Source organism: Rhinopithecus bieti, unplaced genomic scaffold, assembly GCF_001698545.2.
Source record: "Rhinopithecus bieti isolate Rb0 unplaced genomic scaffold, ASM169854v2 scaffold_10706, whole genome shotgun sequence".
Taxonomy (NCBI): Eukaryota; Metazoa; Chordata; class Mammalia; order Primates; family Cercopithecidae; genus Rhinopithecus; species Rhinopithecus bieti.
Window position 1 is genome coordinate 1,347,002 of NW_016806811.1, and position 19,397 is coordinate 1,366,398.

Sequence of the window (19,397 nt, forward strand, 5' to 3'; positions counted from 1 at the left end):
TATTGTCAAAGCCCTTACAAAATGCCAAAAGTGACAAAAGAAAATGTATAGACTTTCATTTAAAATTACATTTGCAAATACATGAAAATATTGAAAATACTGTTGTTTTATTATTCTTATATAATCAAATAAAGTACATGCTTACAGCATGATTTCTTACAAATATAAATAATACATTAAATTGTATAGCTTTTGTCCTAGTATTTTAAACTTGTGAACTTTTCAATATTAGTTACACCATAGAAGGGAGACAACCATAATACTATATAATTAAATGAGACAATTATTGAATCATACATTTTGTAAGGTAGTTGATAAAAGTTATTATACATTGGACATTAAATTATTTATAGCTTTTCCTTTCTCTCTAAAGATTATAAACAGTTATAAACTGAAACCACTGCCCTTTCCATTAAAAATAACCTCCCCCAACCCTACTGTACTCCAACCTGGGCAACAGAGTAAGACGGCCTCTAAAGAATGAATGAATGAATGAATGAATGAATGAATGAATAACATAATGCAACTGGAACTTTCTTCTGTTATTTTGACAATGTGACCAAATTATTCATTGTTTTAAGTACTGTTTTACCTTTGGGAAAGTGTATTTGTGTGTGTGCATGTGTATGTTTGTAAAAATAAGCAGAAAATAAGCTGACTTAAAAGCACCAATCTAAATATAGGAGAAAAAAACCCTTAAGGGAATAAATGCTTCCATGAACATATATAACACACAAAAAAAATTCATTTAAAGCTGTTATGATTCCTGTGCTGAGTTGCAAACATATTATTTCAAAGTTCTTTTTTTTTTTTTGAGACAGAGTCTTGTTTTGTCACCCAGGCTGGAGTGCAGTGGCACTATGTCAGCTCACTGCAAGCTCCGCCTCCCGGGTTCACACCATTCTCCTGCCTCAGCCTTCCCAGTACCTGGGACTACAGGTGCCTGCCACCATGCCCAGCTAATTTTTTTGTATTTTTAGTAAAGATAGGGTTTCATTGTGTTAGCCAGGATGGTTTCGATCTCCTGACCTCGTGATCTGCCCGCCTCGGCCTCCCAAAGTGCTGGGATTACAGGCATGAGCCATGGTGCGTGGCCTCAATTTTTTTTTGTTTTTAAAGGTTTCTGATGGTCTTGAGACTTAAATGTACCGAGAGAGCTAGCAAAGCACAAATTATTTTTTCATCATATTTTACTACCAGTATTTCTGATGCTTCTCAATCTACCAGGAAAAACCAACATGAAACCAAAATACAAAAGACACTAATAGATGACCCTAGATACATGACAAAGAATAATCATAAAGACGTTCGTAAGTATTATTGTCTTAAAATATCAGTAATACTGCATTTCTTTCCTGCCACGCTGATTACTACAAAAGGAATATAGATACTTTATTTTTAGAAACAGGGTCTTGCTCTGTCACCAGGGCTGGAATGCGGAGTCATGATCGTAGCTCACTGCAGCCTTGAACTCCGGGGCTTAACCCATCCTCCCACTTCAGCCTCTTAAGTAGTTAAGACTACAGGTACACGCCACCAGGCTTAGCTAATTTTTTTTTTTTTTTTTTTTTTTACTTTTTGTAGAGGCAGGGTCTTGCTATGTTGCCCATGCCAATCTCAATCTCCTGGCCTCAAGTGATCCTCCTGCCTCTGCCTCTCAAAGTGCTGGGATTATAGACATTGCCATTGCACCTGGCCAATACTTCATATTTTAATACATTATAGCCTAAAAAAAAGGAATGTCCACTAAAGAGATAAAATTTTATATAGATTAAGTATCATCTGTAGAAAATATCTGTAAAATATTAAGAATACTATCCAAGCACACTCAAAATCTATCATTGAGACACAACCAGGGTAGAGCAGAGTTTGTCAATTAAAAAAATAACTATGGTTACAAAGCAACAAAAGCTCAAGGGCGCAAAGATACATTTCTGTTCCCACTACTCCCACCCATCTGAATCACCCCCAAGAGACCAAATGAACAATTAAAGCTGTACTAAGAACTTAAATTATATTAGAAATGTCCAAAATTGTTATGTCATTTAATACATTTGTGCCTGTGTAATAAAAATAAATTTGAATACAGTAATATACCATTGAATAGAACATAAATATTAGGGGAGGGGAAAGGTAGTGCTTTGTTAAAATCTTAAATTTTTAACTCTCTTAGTGAGAAAGAATTATGACTATAATAATTTCTTGAATATCTGAAACTGTACACCTGGCAAAAACGGCAGTGAAAATGAAATTTGATGACAGAATAGCATAAATTCATGGAAACAAAGCCAGAAATTTTTACTCAGTTTACAACAAGTTAACTTAGAAGTTAGAATTTATACCTAACACCACTGTTATTTAAAACACGTGATTTTCATTTTGTATATTAATGTGTGTTAAGAATAAGTTTTATGACTTAGGCATCTGTGTGCACCAAGGATACTGGTCTGTAGTCTCCTTATAATTTTTTTTTTCTAGTTTTGTTAAAAGGGTAATGCTCGCCTTATGAAGTGAGTTGCAAAGTGTGCCCTTCTCTTCTATTTTTAAGAAGAGTCTAAGTACAACAGGTATTATTTGGTAAAACTCACCAGCAAGATTTCTGAGCCTGGTCTTTTCTTGTGGGCAACATTTTCATTACAACTTTGATTCTTAAATTACAGAGCTACTTAAGTATTTCATTCACAGTGAGCTTTGGTACTTCCAAGAAATTTGGGATCTTTCAAGGAAATTCTCCATTTCATCTAAATTGCTGGATTCATTGGCATTAAGGACATATTTCCTTATCAGTCCCTCTGTATTTCTGCAGAAACTGAAATGATATCCTTTTTCACCTCTACAATGGGTAATCTGTGTCTTTCTTTCTTCACCACTCTGACTATATGTTTATTAATTTTATTGATCTTCACAAAAATACAGCTTTTAATTTTATCAGTTTTATTTATTTTTCTGTTATCTATTTCACTGATTTCTGCTCTTTATTATTTCAGTTCTTCAGCTTACTATAGATTTAATCTGCTCTTCTAGTTTCTTGTGGCAAAAGCTGAGGCCACTAGCTTGAAACCTTTCTTGTTTTCTAATACAAAGCTTTTAATGCTATAATGGATAATTCAGCTGCATCCCACAGGACATGGTAAATCTTTCTTTTCAGTTTAAAATACTTTAATTTTCTTTGTTTTCTTCTTTGACTCGTGGGTTATTTAAAAGTATGTTGTTTCCCTTTTCAATATTTATAGATTTTCCGTCTATCTTTATATAACTGATTTCTAATTTAATTGTATAGTAAAATAACATTTTGTATGAGTTTAATCTTTTAAAATTTATTGAGATTGATTTTATGACATTAAATACAGTCTGTCTTGGTGATGTTCTGTGTATAGCTGAAAAGAATGCGTACTCAGCTGGTGGGTGAAACACTCTGATACCTACTTTGTTGATATTAATATAGTTGTTTCGGCTTCCTTTTGATTACTGCTAATATTACTTTTTCCATCTATCTTTTTTTCCAACATATCTGTATCTTTAAAAGTGGGTTTCTTACAGACAGTATGTGGTTAGATTTTGCTTTTTTATCCAATATGATAATCGCTATCTTTTAATGGGGTGTTTAAACTATTAATCTGATTATTGACATAGCTGCATTTATATCTACCATCTTGCTGTTTGTTCACTGTTGCTTCCATCTATTCTTTGTTCCCTTCTACCTTCCTCTGGATTGAATATTTTTAAATTCTCATTTTATTTCATATTTAGCTTAACTTTCTGAGTTGCTGCTGTCATTGCTTTGGTATTTCCTTTAGGATTTATAATACATATCTTTATCATAGTCTACTGTCACATAATATTATGCTACTTTATGTATAAAATAATAATCTATTAACGGTCCTCTGTCTTTTGATCATTGTGCTATTATTGTCTGCTATTATTGTCTGTTTGTTGCCTCTATGTATGTCAAAAATCCTACAATACACTTTTATTATATTTGGCTTGGATAATTAATGATCTCTTAGATTTAAAAAATGAGAAAGTTTTTATATCTACCACATATTTCCCATGTCTGGAGTCTTTCATTCTTTTGAATAGATCCAAATTTCCATCTCATAACTTCTTCTAGTTGAGGTCTGCAAGTGATTAATTTTTTCAGTTTTTATGTCTATAAACGTCTTTATTTTGCCTTTATTTTTGGGGAAAAAAAATTTCACCAGGTATAAAATTCTAGGTTGACAAATTTTTCTTTCAGTACTGTGAAGGTGGTGTTCCACTGTGTTCTGGCTTACATTCTACCTAAGAAACCAAAATTTGCTGTTTTTTTTTTTTTTTCTTTGTTTTTTACATGGAGTCTTGCTCTGTCACCCAGGCTGGAGTGCAGTGGCGCAATCTCAGTTCATTGCGAGCTCCACCTCCCAGGTTACGACATTCTCCTGCCTCAGCCTCCCAAGTAGCTGGGGCTACAGGGGCCCGCCACCACACCCAGCTGATTTTTTGTATTTTTCAGTAGAGACAGAGTTTCACCATGTTAGCCAGGATGGTCTCGATCTCCCAACCTTGTGATCCACCCGCCTTGGCCTTCCAAAGTGCTGGGATTACAGGTGGGGGCCACCGCGCCTGGCCTCTGCTCCCCTGTATTTAATTTAGCTTTTAAAGTTCCTCTAATTGTTCCTACAATTTTCTCTATTACTAGTTTCCAGGAATTGAAAATTGTGCTTTTATGTAGTTTGTTTTGTGTTTCTTCTGCCTACAGTTCATTGAATTCTTAGAATCTCTGAGTATATAGTTTTCATCAACTTTGAAACTTTTGGTCACTGCTTCTTCAAACATACTTTCTCTCCACTCTCCTCCTAGGATTCAAAATACACATATTAGTCTGCTTGAAGTTGTACCACAGTTCACTAACGATCTGTTCTTTTTTCCTCCATTCTTTCATATCGAGTAGTTTCTACTGCTATTTCTTCAAGCTTATTAATCCTTTGGTAGTACCATTCATAGTATTTTTCACCTTATTTTATTTTTCATCTGTAAAAAATCCACTTGTGTGATTTTTGCCTTCCATGTCTTTTTTCAACATGTTCATGCTTTCATCTACTTTCTTAAGCATATGCAGTCCATTTAATAATACTTGTTTTAATATCCTTGATGTCATTTGTATCATCTTTGTCATTTGTGAGTGTTTCTATTTTCATTTTCTTCTCATTATGGGTCGTATATTCTGGCTTTTTGCATACTTCATATATCTCTATTTGGATGCTGGACATTGTACAATTTATATTGGGCTACTATTCATATTCTTCTAAATGTTTTGGCTGTTTTTCCTAGGATGTAGTTATGTACTTAAAAACAGTTTAGTCCTTTCAGTCCTTTCAAAGTTTGCTTTAAAGATTTGTTAGGATGAACTAAGCCAGCCTTTATTAGTATAGGGCTAGTTTAATTCTACCACTGAAACAACAGCTTTCTGAATACCCTTTCTCATACCCTGTGTATTACAAAGTTTCTCCACTCTGTTGGGAATGTGAACTATTCCCAGTCCTGTTTGTGCTACAGAGATGGTTCTACTGTTTCCTTTCCGGTGGATCTCATCCAAGCCTTATATCCATGCAATAGTCAGTATTCAACTGAAGACTCAGGACACGGTTCCTCTTGTAGACTTCTATAACTCTCTTTCTAAGCTCTTTGCTCTCTAATTCCTTGCCTTCTAAGCTGCAGATGTCTTAGTTTCCCCAATTTCCCAACTCTGACTTTTCAACTTAGGGAGACTTCTCAGCTTCCACCTAGGTTCCCTCTTCATGTTCTAAGAACTGGAAAATCTCTTCAGGCCATTAGCTAAAGCAATGGAGGGGTTTACCTTCTTTGTTTCTCCTCTCTAAATAATCCTGTTCTGCATGACCTGCTGTCTAACTGCTGAAAACTGTTGTTTCATATATCCTGCCCAGTTTCTTTGTTTAAAGCAAGAAGGTAAACTAGTCCCTGTGACTCCATAATGGCTCAAGCCAAGATCACTATTTAAAATAATAAGCAAAACCAAAATATTCAGTTTTAAAATCTGCTTTCATCTATGGACCACAATTACAGATCACAACTACACAGAAATGTAGGAACTCTTTATTCAAAACATGCTTGTTTAATTTGAAGATTCTGACTAGTGAGCAGCAAAAAGCATACAGTCATAAAAACAAAGGGAATTCCCTTTCAGTCACGCCTACAAAGATAACGTACAAACATGTGCAAAGTAGTCAAATGTTGCTATAATTACTCAATGTCCTCTGATGTTTCAGTAACTGAACATATCAATATGATTATTATTAAGATTATGATGTACTTTATCTTAACCACTTACACATTTCCTAGATATAGCTGTATTCACTGAACTGGAAACCATGAACACTCTTGATGTCTAAATTATGGCCACCAGACATGGCACTGAAATAAGTTATAGTTCCATGGAAAAATACCTTATTCTAAATTTGATTCAGAAATATACAGATCAGTAGGGAGGAGGTACACTGACCAAAGTTAGGATAATGTGAAAAGCAACTATAACTTCAGTGGACTGAAGTACATCAAATATGTTTAAGTTGTTGAGCACATAGTGAAACTAAAACTAAGAATAAATTGGTCATCATGGAAACTATTATAGAACAACCCCTTAAGATGAATATTAAAATAAAGGGAAAGAATCACATATTTATCCTGTCTTTGCTATATGAACTGTCCTTATTATATAAACGAATAGCAGATAAGAGAAAGGTTCTCTTTACTGAAGTGACCTACATAATAAGTAGAGAAGGAAAGACAGAATTCGAATGTCTCCTATTTTGCAACTACTATACAGTAACAGATCTCGGCCTTAACCACCACTGGCTTCCAACATCTGAAATAGACACTAAGGTTCCACTAGCTAAATGAGTATCAGTATCATCTATGAAGTAGTCTTGCCAAAAATGAAAAATAAACCTGCATTTGATCAAGCCTCAGTAAATTATCCAATTTATAGGAAATCTGAGGGCAAAAAAAGAAAAAAATGTTAAAGACAATGGGGATGCAGCCAGAAAAAGCCAGCATCTGGAAGATTCTATCTTCAATAAATAAATGCCAAAAAAGGAGAGGTAAGGTAAGGAAAGGAAGTGAGGAGCAAGAGGAGAGAAAAGGCATATCTATCAATCACAATTAATCCTTACTGGTTCTTAAAGTTAGAGGATTATAAATGTCTATAGTATACTATCATTCATACAAAAGAAAAAATAGAATATATTTATGAATTTGCTTGTAAATGCACACAGTCTCTCTGGAAAAACATGAGAGAAACTGGTAACATGGTACCTGTATGGAAACTAGATAACCAAATGGCAGGTGGGAAAAAGATTTTTGTATCTTTTGAATTGTGTGAACATATTATCTATTGTAAAAAATAAATTGTGTGCTATTGCAATTACAAAGCTTGCCTAAACTAAAATAACCAATTAAGTTTTTAGAGAAACTGCTTTATATTAGAGAAATGACCATAGCTTTTACTAGCAAAAATAGTATTACCTCATCATATGTGTATCTGTAGTCAGCTTTCTTTGATTTGAGGTCCCATAAAACTACTGTTCCAGATTCAAAGCCAATCAAAAGCTGTGATAAAAGAAAAAGGCACATTACCTAAGAATGATATCAATTATAAAACATTTATATGCTGACAATGAAAATAACTACAATCATTCACATGCGTTGAGTATAAATGTATGATATAAACAAATATCTGTACTGCTAATTAGTAATCACACAAATGACAAATGAGAACACTGCATGGCATATTTATATGTCTTTGATGATCAGGGACTCAACATACAACTGACTTTTGAAAACAAAAACAGTACCATTTTGAAGTCTTTTCAAAACTTCTGTATGTATTTTCAAGTTTACAAACTTTTCAAATTCTACACACTATGAGGCAATCTCAGCTATTCCATCTATATATCGATTAGTTCCAAATCATATCCAGCCTACATCCCTCTGGTGAGATTCAGACACATAATTCTAGTGGCCACATCTCCACTTATCTACACAAAAGCCTCAAAGTAAATGCGCCCCAAATAGAATTAATCATATTCTTCTCTACTCTGCTTCTCTGGAATTCCCTGTTGCAGTGTCTCTCACCATTCCTTATCATGTCTATTCAGTGGCACTGGCTAGAAACCTAGAGGTCATTCATAACTCTGGTCTCTCCTCCAACAGGTAAAATCACCATGTAAATTTAAATTACATTCTATTATCTAATTTACTTCTCTTCATTTCTAGTGCCTCTTCCCTGGTTCAAGACACAAAGATTCCTTTTCGGGTCTCCTTGACTCCAGTCTTGCTCCTATTTTAACCCATTTCATATTGTAGCTAGAGTAACGGTTCTAGAATACAAACCGAATGGGGTAATGTATGCTTCTGTTTAAAACTTTTAAATGTCACACCATTATTTTTAGGATAAACTGCAAATTCAGTAATATGATCTACAAGATCCATCATGGCTTGACCTCTGTTTACCTCTCCAGTTCCATCCCTTACCACACCACGGCCACTCAATACATTATAGTATATTCTTAAGTTCATACTCTCTCTTACCTTTGAGCCTTTGTACATGCTGCCTCACTACCTGGGCCACTCCATTTGAATGTCATCCTTTTTGCCTGACTAGTCCTACTCATCTTTCAGGTGTTACTTTAGTGATCATTTCCTCTGGGAAGCCTTCCATGACCTACCAAATGTAAGTCAAAACCCTTTCTACGTGCTCCAATAACACTTATTTATTTATTTTTTTTAAATCTGAAGGATCACCACACAATATAATAATGGACTTTTCCTTATCTGAATTATTGTGCAGTCTGTAAAACTGGTATATCTGGGCAAAGATTAGTTTTTATCTTGTTTACCACAATACCTCTAACATAACACATAGGGCCAGATATGTTATAAATATTTATTATGAATGCATCTATTTCAGAATGGAATGCATATTCCTGCCTCACAAACAACATACACTGCCCATAGAACCTGTGCTGCCCCCAAGACCCCACCTCAGTATTTTCCAAATCTCAGTATGAGATTTCCTCTGCTTAAAACCTCCTCCCCTTTCATTCAATAAGCAATCCTCTACTAATATTTTAAGTCTAAATTCAGTGTTGCTTCCTGGTTAAGTCTACCCAGTTCCTGTAGAGAAATTAAGATGCTCCTCTTCTTAACCTAGTACCATGTATTTTCATCTATATGTCTCTAATATCTAATACACTTCCTAATACATAGTAGACACACAATAAATATTTGTTTAATAATTAGAAAAATGATTAGTCTATATCTGTTTGGGTAATCTGGGGATATAAAAAAAATTTGGGCAGAACCAGTAATTTTAATAGGACAAATTTAGAAGATTTCAGAGTACAGGGGCAGCTGGAAGGGCTAGCTATCAAAACTAACAAAATAAGGTTTCCTAGTTTAGTACAGAATACAGTCAATTTTTCTGACCTTATCTCTTCTTTCCTAGGTAATCTGAGATACACCTAGGCAACTGAGATACACCTTCTGGAAAAAAATAGTATTTGTTTCCTCTTTCTTTTCCCACTCTTTTCAAATATTTTGGACATGTGATACAGCATTTGAGAAAAGAGAAACTTCAGGAATAAGGAAAGAGAAGAAAAAGAATAAAATGTAAGGGTTGATGTACCCTGTAAACAGCACTGCACTGCTTAGGACCTTATAAGTAACCTGAGTTCTAGTATTAAATCTGCCACTTAATAGCCATATAACTTTAGGGAAATAATTTTATCTATCCAGACCTTAATAACTTAAGAGGGTTAAACTTTAACCTCTCTAGCCAGCTCTAGTATTCTAAGGATATTAGAAATATATGACAACAGGTTAGAGTTTTATGCCCATAATCTTCTAGCTTTTCAATTCCTTTCCCTACAAAAGCAAGATAATAATAAATATTTAAAAATAGAAAACTAAAGATAGAGCACTTAATTAAACTTGGAAAATTCTTCAATGCTTATTCCTACTGGAATCTTTTATAACCCAGAGATGTTAATGAGCTTATATACTAATGACTAATTCCTGTCTAATTTTCTCTTTGAAAAGCATTAGTGTGTATGTGGAATATGAATACATTTCTCTACAACATACATAACCAATCTATATCTAGAAAGAAAGCTTAGCATAACAGAGAGTACTCCTGGGTTAAAGAAACTGCTCTTCAAATCTCAGATCCGCCAAAGTCTAGCTCTGGAGCTATGGAACACATAATGTCACCAAGTCTCTGTTTTATCATTTGTAAAGTAAGGGAAATTTCTAATTTACAATTTGTTGAAAAGATAAAATGAAATAGTGTATATAAAGTGGCCAGCACAGTGCCTGACACATAGAATTAAATAAATGGTGGCTATTCCTATCATAAGTCTAACCTATCTAATGTCTAACCTTCCTTGGCCAAGACCTTTACTTAATGTGGCAGTATCCACCTGTAAAGTTAGCACTGAAGGAACCTGCCCTATCACCTTACATCATTGTTCAATGACAAAATGTCTAGGAGTTCTTTGCAAACAGGAAAGAGTCTACAAAAAATCAAAGTTTAGATAATACAGTTTATTCTAGCACCCTAATATTTTTTAAATTCTATATATATATAACTTAGTTACTCCATCCTCATTATTCATAGAATGAATTATATATATAATTCATATAATTGTATATTGAGTAGTTGGTATTTTTATTGTAAGTTAGATGCTAGGGAAAATAGAAACCTGTATAAATATTACCTTTGTGCTCAAGGAGTCTTTCAAATTCAGGGGAGCTAAGATATGCACATATTTCTAATACAAAGCATTATGTGATAAATAACATAAAATTTCATAACTAAAGTACTAATCAATGTGAAAGAAAGAAAAAGCATTTTCTGTCAGGATTATCAGGGAAGAAATCATAAAAGAAAAATATTCAATCTGGGCCTTCAAGTATGGGTAGGAATTCAGCAGAGAGATGGAAAGAGAATTCCAAACAGAAGGACTCACATAAACAAAGGTATGGAAACATCAAAGAGCAGTTCATAACTGAAAATATAACTATTTGCTTCAGCACAACATTCAGGTAAAGATATCCCAAAAAATAAGGAAATGCAGGGCTGTATTTCAAGAAAAACTGATTTTACTTGTTAGACACTACAGACCCACTGAAAGCTTTGAAACAGTAGAACATTAAGATTAAAATGGGACTCTAAGCCAGGCACAGTGGCTTCTGCTTGTAATCCCAGCAGTTTGGGAGGTCAAGGCAGGAGGATCACTTGAGCCCAGGTGTTTAAGACCGCCTTGGGCAACATAGTAAAACTTTTAGGAAATGAAAAAAAAAAAAAAAGAAAGCAAAGGAAAAACAAAAGACACAGGAAGAATTACAACGACCTGATGTCCAATTCAAGGAGGAAAGGAAGTTTTGAATTTTCCTACCATGCCTCCCATTCAAAAGCTTGGCTTTTAAATAAGTATCTTGTATAAAAAGAAAATTAAGTAAGGATCTAAGTTACTTCATACTTGGTTTATGTAAAGTTTCTTTCAAAGCATACAATGCTATAATTATGACCTAACTAAGGATCTAAGTTACTTCATACTTGCTTTATGTAAAGTTTCTTTCAAAGCATACAATGCTATAATTATGACCTAGCTCCAAACAGTCTAATTATCCTTTTGTTTACCCAATGGCAAACTAAGAGAACAGTGTTAAACAGTGTATCAGCTCAACCTCTCCCACAATTGAGGAAATGAAAAACCTGATTAAACTCCTGCACAAAATTCAGAAGTTTCACTTCACTGATTTCTGATAGCAATAAACTTCCTGGTATTTACTTAGCTTAAGATCATAAAATTATGTAGGTAGAAAAATATCATTATTAAATAGAATTACCTGAAAGATTGGTTTGAAATAGAAAATAAATATTCATCCAAAAATATTTATTATTTTAAATGACTTAAATAACCTAAATTAACAATAGCTAGATACTGATTATATGAAACCGGTTTCAGAGTATTAAAAATTAAGTAACATTAAAAAAACTCTACATTATTAATTGGAACTATTTATGACAAAAAAATTTTAGGGGAGATGAGATATCAAGACAACTATAACATAAGGCAATCTGTGATTGTGGCTACAAAAATTTGGTTATAACCAGTTGTTTCAAAGGCAATTTCCAAAAACCCAAAAAAGAAAACTTTTTATCAGGATTAACAAAAGAATCAGGGGAAACAGTCTGAAATAAGCCAAATATAAACAAGTACCTGGTAATATAAGCATTAAGTTTGACTTACGTTTAAGGTTTTTTGTCCTTTTAAAATTTGTAAATGATTCTAATTCTTATTTGTTCTTCATATAATAAGCATAAATGTTGTTATTGATTATGCAACCTTCAATGGCAATCTCAATTTGTAACAAATGTGATCCTGAATAGTATGTTTATTGAAAAAATACAAAAATTTGTGCATTTAAATAATAACATAATTTTTTACAAAAAATTGCTTACCTTTCCCTCGCCATTGGATTATCACTTATATGGACCACAAGGTCCTTGGGTGGTTTAGAATGACCTAAAAAAAGAAAAAGTTAGTAAGAATTTTCCCTTCAATTAAAACTTTAATATGGGGCTACATATTTCATCCAATAAAAAAAATAGGAAAATAATTATATTTATAAGGAAAGAAAGATTTCCACAAGTGATTAAAGTAAATACGGGGCATATAGTTCTTAATATGGATCAAAATAGGAATCAGGGAAGAAGTAGTGACTCATATAAATAAGCAAAATTCACAACTAAGTATACTTCCTGCATAGGAAAGAATCTTCAATTTGGTCAAAGATTTGAGTACAGGAAATCTATTGTCAAGGTAGAATTCTCAAAATTACTATTTTTGAATAATGCACCACCTATCTTATTTTACTCAATTCTAGCCTCCAATTTAGGCATCCCATTTAGTTCCAATAGAAATAGAAAAACATTCTATTAAAAAAAAACAAAACAAACAAACAAACAAAAAAAGTAATGCCACCTTTATCTGCTCAGAGAAAAAGAAGTTCTACAAATAAGAATATGGTTGAACTGATGCCTATACAGTAAAAATAAGCATACCCCTAACTCAGAAACTCCCTAGTTTAACAGATCACTCCATTTCATGAGAGCCATCTGTCACACTACACAGATACCTGCACTAGGCCTACCCACTAGATGGCATGATCAATTCAAAGAACAGACCATGAAAACCCACACTACCAAAGGACTGATATGTGACAATAACATTCTCACTACAGGAAGAAAAATCAGGATTAATACACTATTACAGCTATGCTAACACATGACTTAAGAGCTATGTCACAGAATTATTCTTATCTCAAAAAGATGTAAATACTGTGGAATGCAACAATATAAGACTATTTGCTTAAAAACAAAAAGAAACATTGAAAAGGGTCTTGCCAATATCCTTAAACTTTGATGTTGATATCTCAGAAATATAAGAAAAAACTTGTAGAAAGACACAAGATACAAACAATTTAAGACTAAAGGGTTAGCACTAAACATCCTTAGGGCCCTATAGTTTAACCTAGTTTTTGTTACCAATATTAGTAAATGAAAACAAGTATCATTTATCAAATTTATCAAACATTAAGTAAAAATTTAACAAAATTAAGTAAAATCAAACAAAATTAATTTCTATTATATTAACTTTAGCAAACATTTGATGATTTTAAAACGTATCAAGCAGTAGTTTAAACCGGTGTTTTCCAAACATTGGTGGCAACTCATTTGTGGGTCATGACCATCATTTGAAAGAAAAATCATTAGAAGACAAAAGAACAGAAAAAATTAGAGTGCTTTTCATTAGTAGGAATGACTGTTTATATTTAGTGTTACAGTGTACACAAATGTAAATATATGCATATGTAATGTGCATATATCTCTATATACATATGCATAATTTAAATTTACAAATTGCCACATCAAAAGAACACTCACAAAAAACTAATAAATCTGTACTTAATATTAAGAACATCTGTCACATACTTAATTCCATACAGATTTACTGATTGGCTATGATACAATGCTATTGTCATACATAGAACTGATGCTTTCGGATACAAAATATTCGCTCAGACTCACAGTTCAATGGCTTTATTCCACATAATGACGTAGCCTGAGAGTGTGAAGGACTCCACATTGACAATATGTATATTACCTCGTTCAGTGCCCACATAGAGCCACTTACTCTGGAAAGGCAGATGGCAAAATGTAACCCTGCAAGAGAAAAATATATTCAAAAAAGAAATTTCAAAAATGGTAAATTTTACTGATTGCATTAGAGTGTTGATTATGATATATAATTCAGGAACAGCAAAACTGGTACATAACTATCAGATGTATCTATTCATTGTGACTAATATGTAATTATGCTAATTCAACTTATACATCAAACATAAGGCCCTACAGTAAATAAACAGCATGGCATGATAGAAGGTGAGTTTTGAAGTTAGAATGTATTTCAAAGCTGGCTGTCCTCCACTAACTGTGTAACCCTGGACATACCACAAATTTAACCTTTAGACCATAAGCTATGATTTCAACATCCACATCACCCTTTAGTACTACTGTGTTTCTCAGGCGTTACTAAGCACACTCATCCATCTCAGTACCTGTGCTTACTACTCCTTCCAGGCAAGATGCACCTCCCTGATTCTTTCCTTCTCTTCAAAGATTCAATTCAAATACCACTTGTGTTGTAACTGATGAGATACTTTTGTATCTCTATCTGGCTTGCCTTATATGATTGTCAAGGTCCATCTTTCTCATTAATTTGTGGGCCTCTTGAAGGACAGAGACCCCCTGTACTCAGCCTTAGACAATGTTACTGAAATATGTTTGAACTATTTCTTCCTATGTTCTGATGATATGGCAGGCCTTCACTAACAAATTACAATAATTTGCATGCATTTGCTAAACTTTATCATTCTGACAACTGCAGACAGCTTTTATATTGGCTCATTTAATTTCAAGGTAAATAATGAATATTATCTTGTCCTGTTTTTTTTTCTCTTATCGTTTTCGTAGCACTTAGTTTCAGTTAAAAAAAAAAAGGTATCTGGTGAAAATCTATAATGCTTTTTTTTTCCTACAGCTCCCCCCCATTTTGAATCTTAGAATAGACTTTACAATTTAAAGGAATAGCACCTAAAACAACACAAATGATAATAATGACTGCCAGACTGCCAATACTAACACTAGGCACTTGGCAAAGCATACAGACTATTTTCTATTTCCATTAATACACAATTTTATTACAGAGAATTTTGAAGACGATAACACTTATCAAATAAATATACATGCAACTCATTCTCATTCTTTTTTAGAGGTAATGTTCAGTTAGATAATTACTTAAGCTTCATCTACTTGTAATTTCTGTTGAGTGTTTTATAACGTTCTCTTTCTAAAGAATTCATGTAAATTTAACCAAGTATAGACCTGTCTAGTGACTAAACAAAATCATTTGATAGTACTTTGTTACTTCACAGGGCTCACTTTCTCAATATTAACTACCGTCCTAAGACTTTTTTTCTCAGTCAACTATAAAACTAACTTACATTACTGAGATATTTTAAGCATCATTATGTTTTCCAGAAGTGAGAAGAACAAAATATTTAGTATTTAATATGTTAACAAGAAACTTAAACGTTCACTTAACTAGTTTGGCACCAATACTTTAATAAGATCGCTAGAATGACTCACTTTTTTAAAAAATATATAAATCATGGGAGTATATTTGTACTTAGCACCACCAAACTTAAAAATTACTCTGCTCTATAACTACCATCATCATTTAAGTAAAATGAGAAAAATTTAATGTTTTTTAAATCACAATGAACTCAAGAATTTCTTAACTGGCAAACTGTCATAGCTCTGAACATGTAGGAACAGGAAGAGTGAAAAAACTAAACTTCCAGTTGCAACCAAACAATATAATACCATGCCAGTGATATTAGAATCTTTACCTTATGGAGGGTTTAAATGACAAATTAAAGGATATGAAAGATTTTATATAATAATAAATAAATTATATTGATTACTTAAAAGGAACAATGTGTTAGAGCACTTAAAACTATGTGTTATGTGTGTGCATGTTTGCACACAGAGACAGACAGCTATTGTTATTTAATAGTTTTAAGAAAATTATCCACAATAGAATTTTTTTTTTTTTTTAAGGAAACGTGTGTCACATGAAATAGAAATCTAACATTTTTTAGTAAAAGTAAACAATGAAACAAATGGCCTTGAAGAGCTTTGGGACAAACAGATTTCAAATGTAGAAGATTTCAGATTACATCCTCCTTCCACACTGACTCTAGGATAGATCGTGTGGCTTGCATTGGCCAATGAATTATTAGCAGTTGTGCCACAGGCACAGTTTGAAAAGTACTTGCAAGGAAGAGGGGCTTGGTCTCTTTTTTAATGCTTTCAGAACCCAAGTGCCATGTGATAAAGCCCAGACTAGCCTGTTGGAGACCTTGGCCTGGCCCACAGCCAGAACCAACCACCAGACATACAAGTAAGGCAAGCTAGATCATCCAACCTAGTCGTGCAGCTGGATAACTACAGTTGTGTAACTGACTTCAGGGGAAGACCACTCCTGCTGAGCCAGACTCTGGTTGCTGACCCACAGAACTATGAGTAAACAAAGTGGCTATTATTTTAGCCTCTAAGTTTGGGGATGTTCTCTTACGCAGAAATAGAAAATTGGCCTATTACTAACAAATTAAACTCAACTAAAATAAAGAAAAGCTATAAAAACATACAGGAAAACAAATTCTTCTAGAGTTAAGAGGACCCCAGCAAAACTCTTCAGGAATGCAAACAGTGTATGTTTTATGAAGCTGAAATATTGCCTTGGATCAAAATCAACTCTTCACTTTTCTCAAAGATTAATTTTTAATTTTATGGTGATATAGATCATTAATGATAATAAACAAATAACAATGACCCATATTTTTACTTGTATCTTTTACTAATATCAGGAGACCAAGTTAAGGTTTTTAGTGCTGGTGTCTATTAGTAAAACATAAAGTTATACTGAAAATAGTAACATTTAACAATATATACAGTTGAAACCCACATGAAAATCATTAAAACTGAGGAAACACCAATTAGGTTATTTATTTTAATATTATAAGAAACAGCATATTAAATTGAGACTGAAAAGTTACCTTAAAGTGGGCAAGCTGAACCAAACGAAAAGAAAATGATTGAAACAATGTAATAGAAACACACAGATAATGAAGTTGAATCCCCTCAGTATGCCACTAAATACAACTTGTAGTCTAAATCTCTATACTGCACTTGACTTAAATATATCTTACACATGGTGTTACTGGGAACATGACAGTTCTGTATTTGCTTAAAGAATTTAAAATATGTATAAATGTTAAGTACTAGGGAGTAACACATACATCCTATTTGCTATAATATTTAGCCGTGGCAGAAGCCTATCAAATATTATGTAGTCAAGCACCAAATTTGGAAGATTTTATTATTACCAATTTTGACAGAAGAATATGTACAGCTTCCTAAGTAATGCCGAAATTAACCATTAGATTAACCCAACATAATAGAAAATGTCATCACATTTATATTCTCATCAAATATCACAGTATCTTGCTGAATATTCAAAATACCTAATGAGTATTCAGTAAGTCTTTATTAAATGAGCAAGTGAACTATATAAAATATGAGAACTTATATTAATAAAACAATCAGATATTTCCAGTGTACTCCCTCTCCATCCTCATGGCCTGAGCCTAATTTAAACCATTATCATTGATCTTCAAATCCACTCTAAGCTGCCACAAGAGTTATCTTTTTGAAGCAAAGAAAGTTCACATTATCTACTTGAAAGACTCTAATAGCTTCCTCCCTTCTGCACTGCACCCAGCCTGGTAATTTTCTTAATTGTACCTTATACTCTCCTGCTATGAAATAAAAATTTAAATATGCATTAATAAACGTATATTTTAAAAAACATTTAAAAGTTTATTAAAATGTTTTTTGAAATATATTTTAAAACAGCAGTCAAGAGAAAGCAATTTATAAATCTCTTCCAAGGATTTATCTGTAGTCCCATATATCTTTTCTGAGAAATTGTCATAGCTACTTTATAAAAATACTGATATCTATGTTACCCAGAAGTATAATATTAATGTTTCACAATATAAGCTTTAGAAATCTTTGAATGTTGTTTTACATTTGTACTGATTTACTATATTCCTTATTAGTTTATCTTCATTTTTATAAAATAATTTAAAACTTTTAGAAATATATCCAAATAAATCACAATATTAACATTTCTTGTGAAATGAGACCTTAGCATAACAATATTAATAACTATCAAAATAACTATCAACTTAATATCAAGTGAAACAGTGAATATCAAACAGGAAAATCGTTATATATCAACTAAAGAAATAACAACAAATGAAATAACTGTTCCCTGCTGTATAAGGGATTTCTTAAAGATCTGTTTGTAATTATCTTGGGGAATGTAAGATGCCAGGGCATTTTTATATAACAAATGCTAGGAAAAACTGAAATAAACTGGTATTCATCAGTGCACTGTTAAACCGCACTTTTCAACGAAAAAAATCGCATTATCTTTCTTTTTTCACTTTCATATGAATTATCCCTCGATTGTACTTTACTGGATAGGAGTACTCAAAATGTCTTACAGTCTATGGCTTATGTTTTATTATTTACAGTTTCTCTCTCCACACACATACATATATACACACATTACCCTATTTGTACATATATGTAAACTTAATATCTTAAATAATTTTTGTCTTATTTTGTTGTTTGCCCCTCCCTCTGCCAAAATTTACTCTCTCCATAAGTTTTATTAACAGCCTGGAACATACATTTCCACATTTTCATTTTCATAAAAAACACAAACATGATGAGAAATTTTGAGTGGGAAGAAAGCTATTTTTAAAAAGGAAGATGCATAAATTTTTCTGAATCTTGTGATCCTCCAGCATTGGACTCCCACAATGCTGGGATTGCAGCTGTGAGCCACTGTTATGTTTTATCTTGTTCTTGTTCTTATCCATCAGTACCTGGTAGGTGAGGTTCATCTTCTAACTGTTGTAAGCATACTGCACAGAAGTTTCATATTTTAATACAAAAATTACATCTCCCTTATTACATAGCTCATGCTTTGCATATACTGCTAAGCACTCCTTGCCAAGGTCTTACACATACTCCTTACATCATTTTCTTCTGTTTTAATTTCAGCTTTTCTGTAGATGATTCAGTTAAGTCTTTAACTGGCCTGCAATTTATTTTAATTATGAGGTAGAGGACACTT

At 32.9% G+C, this 19,397-nt stretch overlaps 1 protein-coding gene across 1 annotated transcript in view; it reads right to left on the minus strand.

Moving 5' to 3' along the window:
* The window catches only part of STXBP5 (syntaxin binding protein 5), a 202,835-nt gene that overhangs the window by 126,550 nt on the left and 56,888 nt on the right, over positions 1-19,397 (minus strand). The window contains exons 5-9 of the mRNA XM_017877616.1: positions 14,153-14,287; positions 13,250-13,299; positions 12,524-12,587; positions 12,173-12,281; positions 7,522-7,605 (exon numbers count right to left, since the gene is read on the minus strand). Of these exons, the coding sequence (XP_017733105.1) occupies positions 7,522-7,605; positions 12,173-12,281; positions 12,524-12,587; positions 13,250-13,299; positions 14,153-14,287 (442 nt within the window). The remainder of the gene's footprint in view (positions 1-7,521; positions 7,606-12,172; positions 12,282-12,523; positions 12,588-13,249; positions 13,300-14,152; positions 14,288-19,397) is intronic.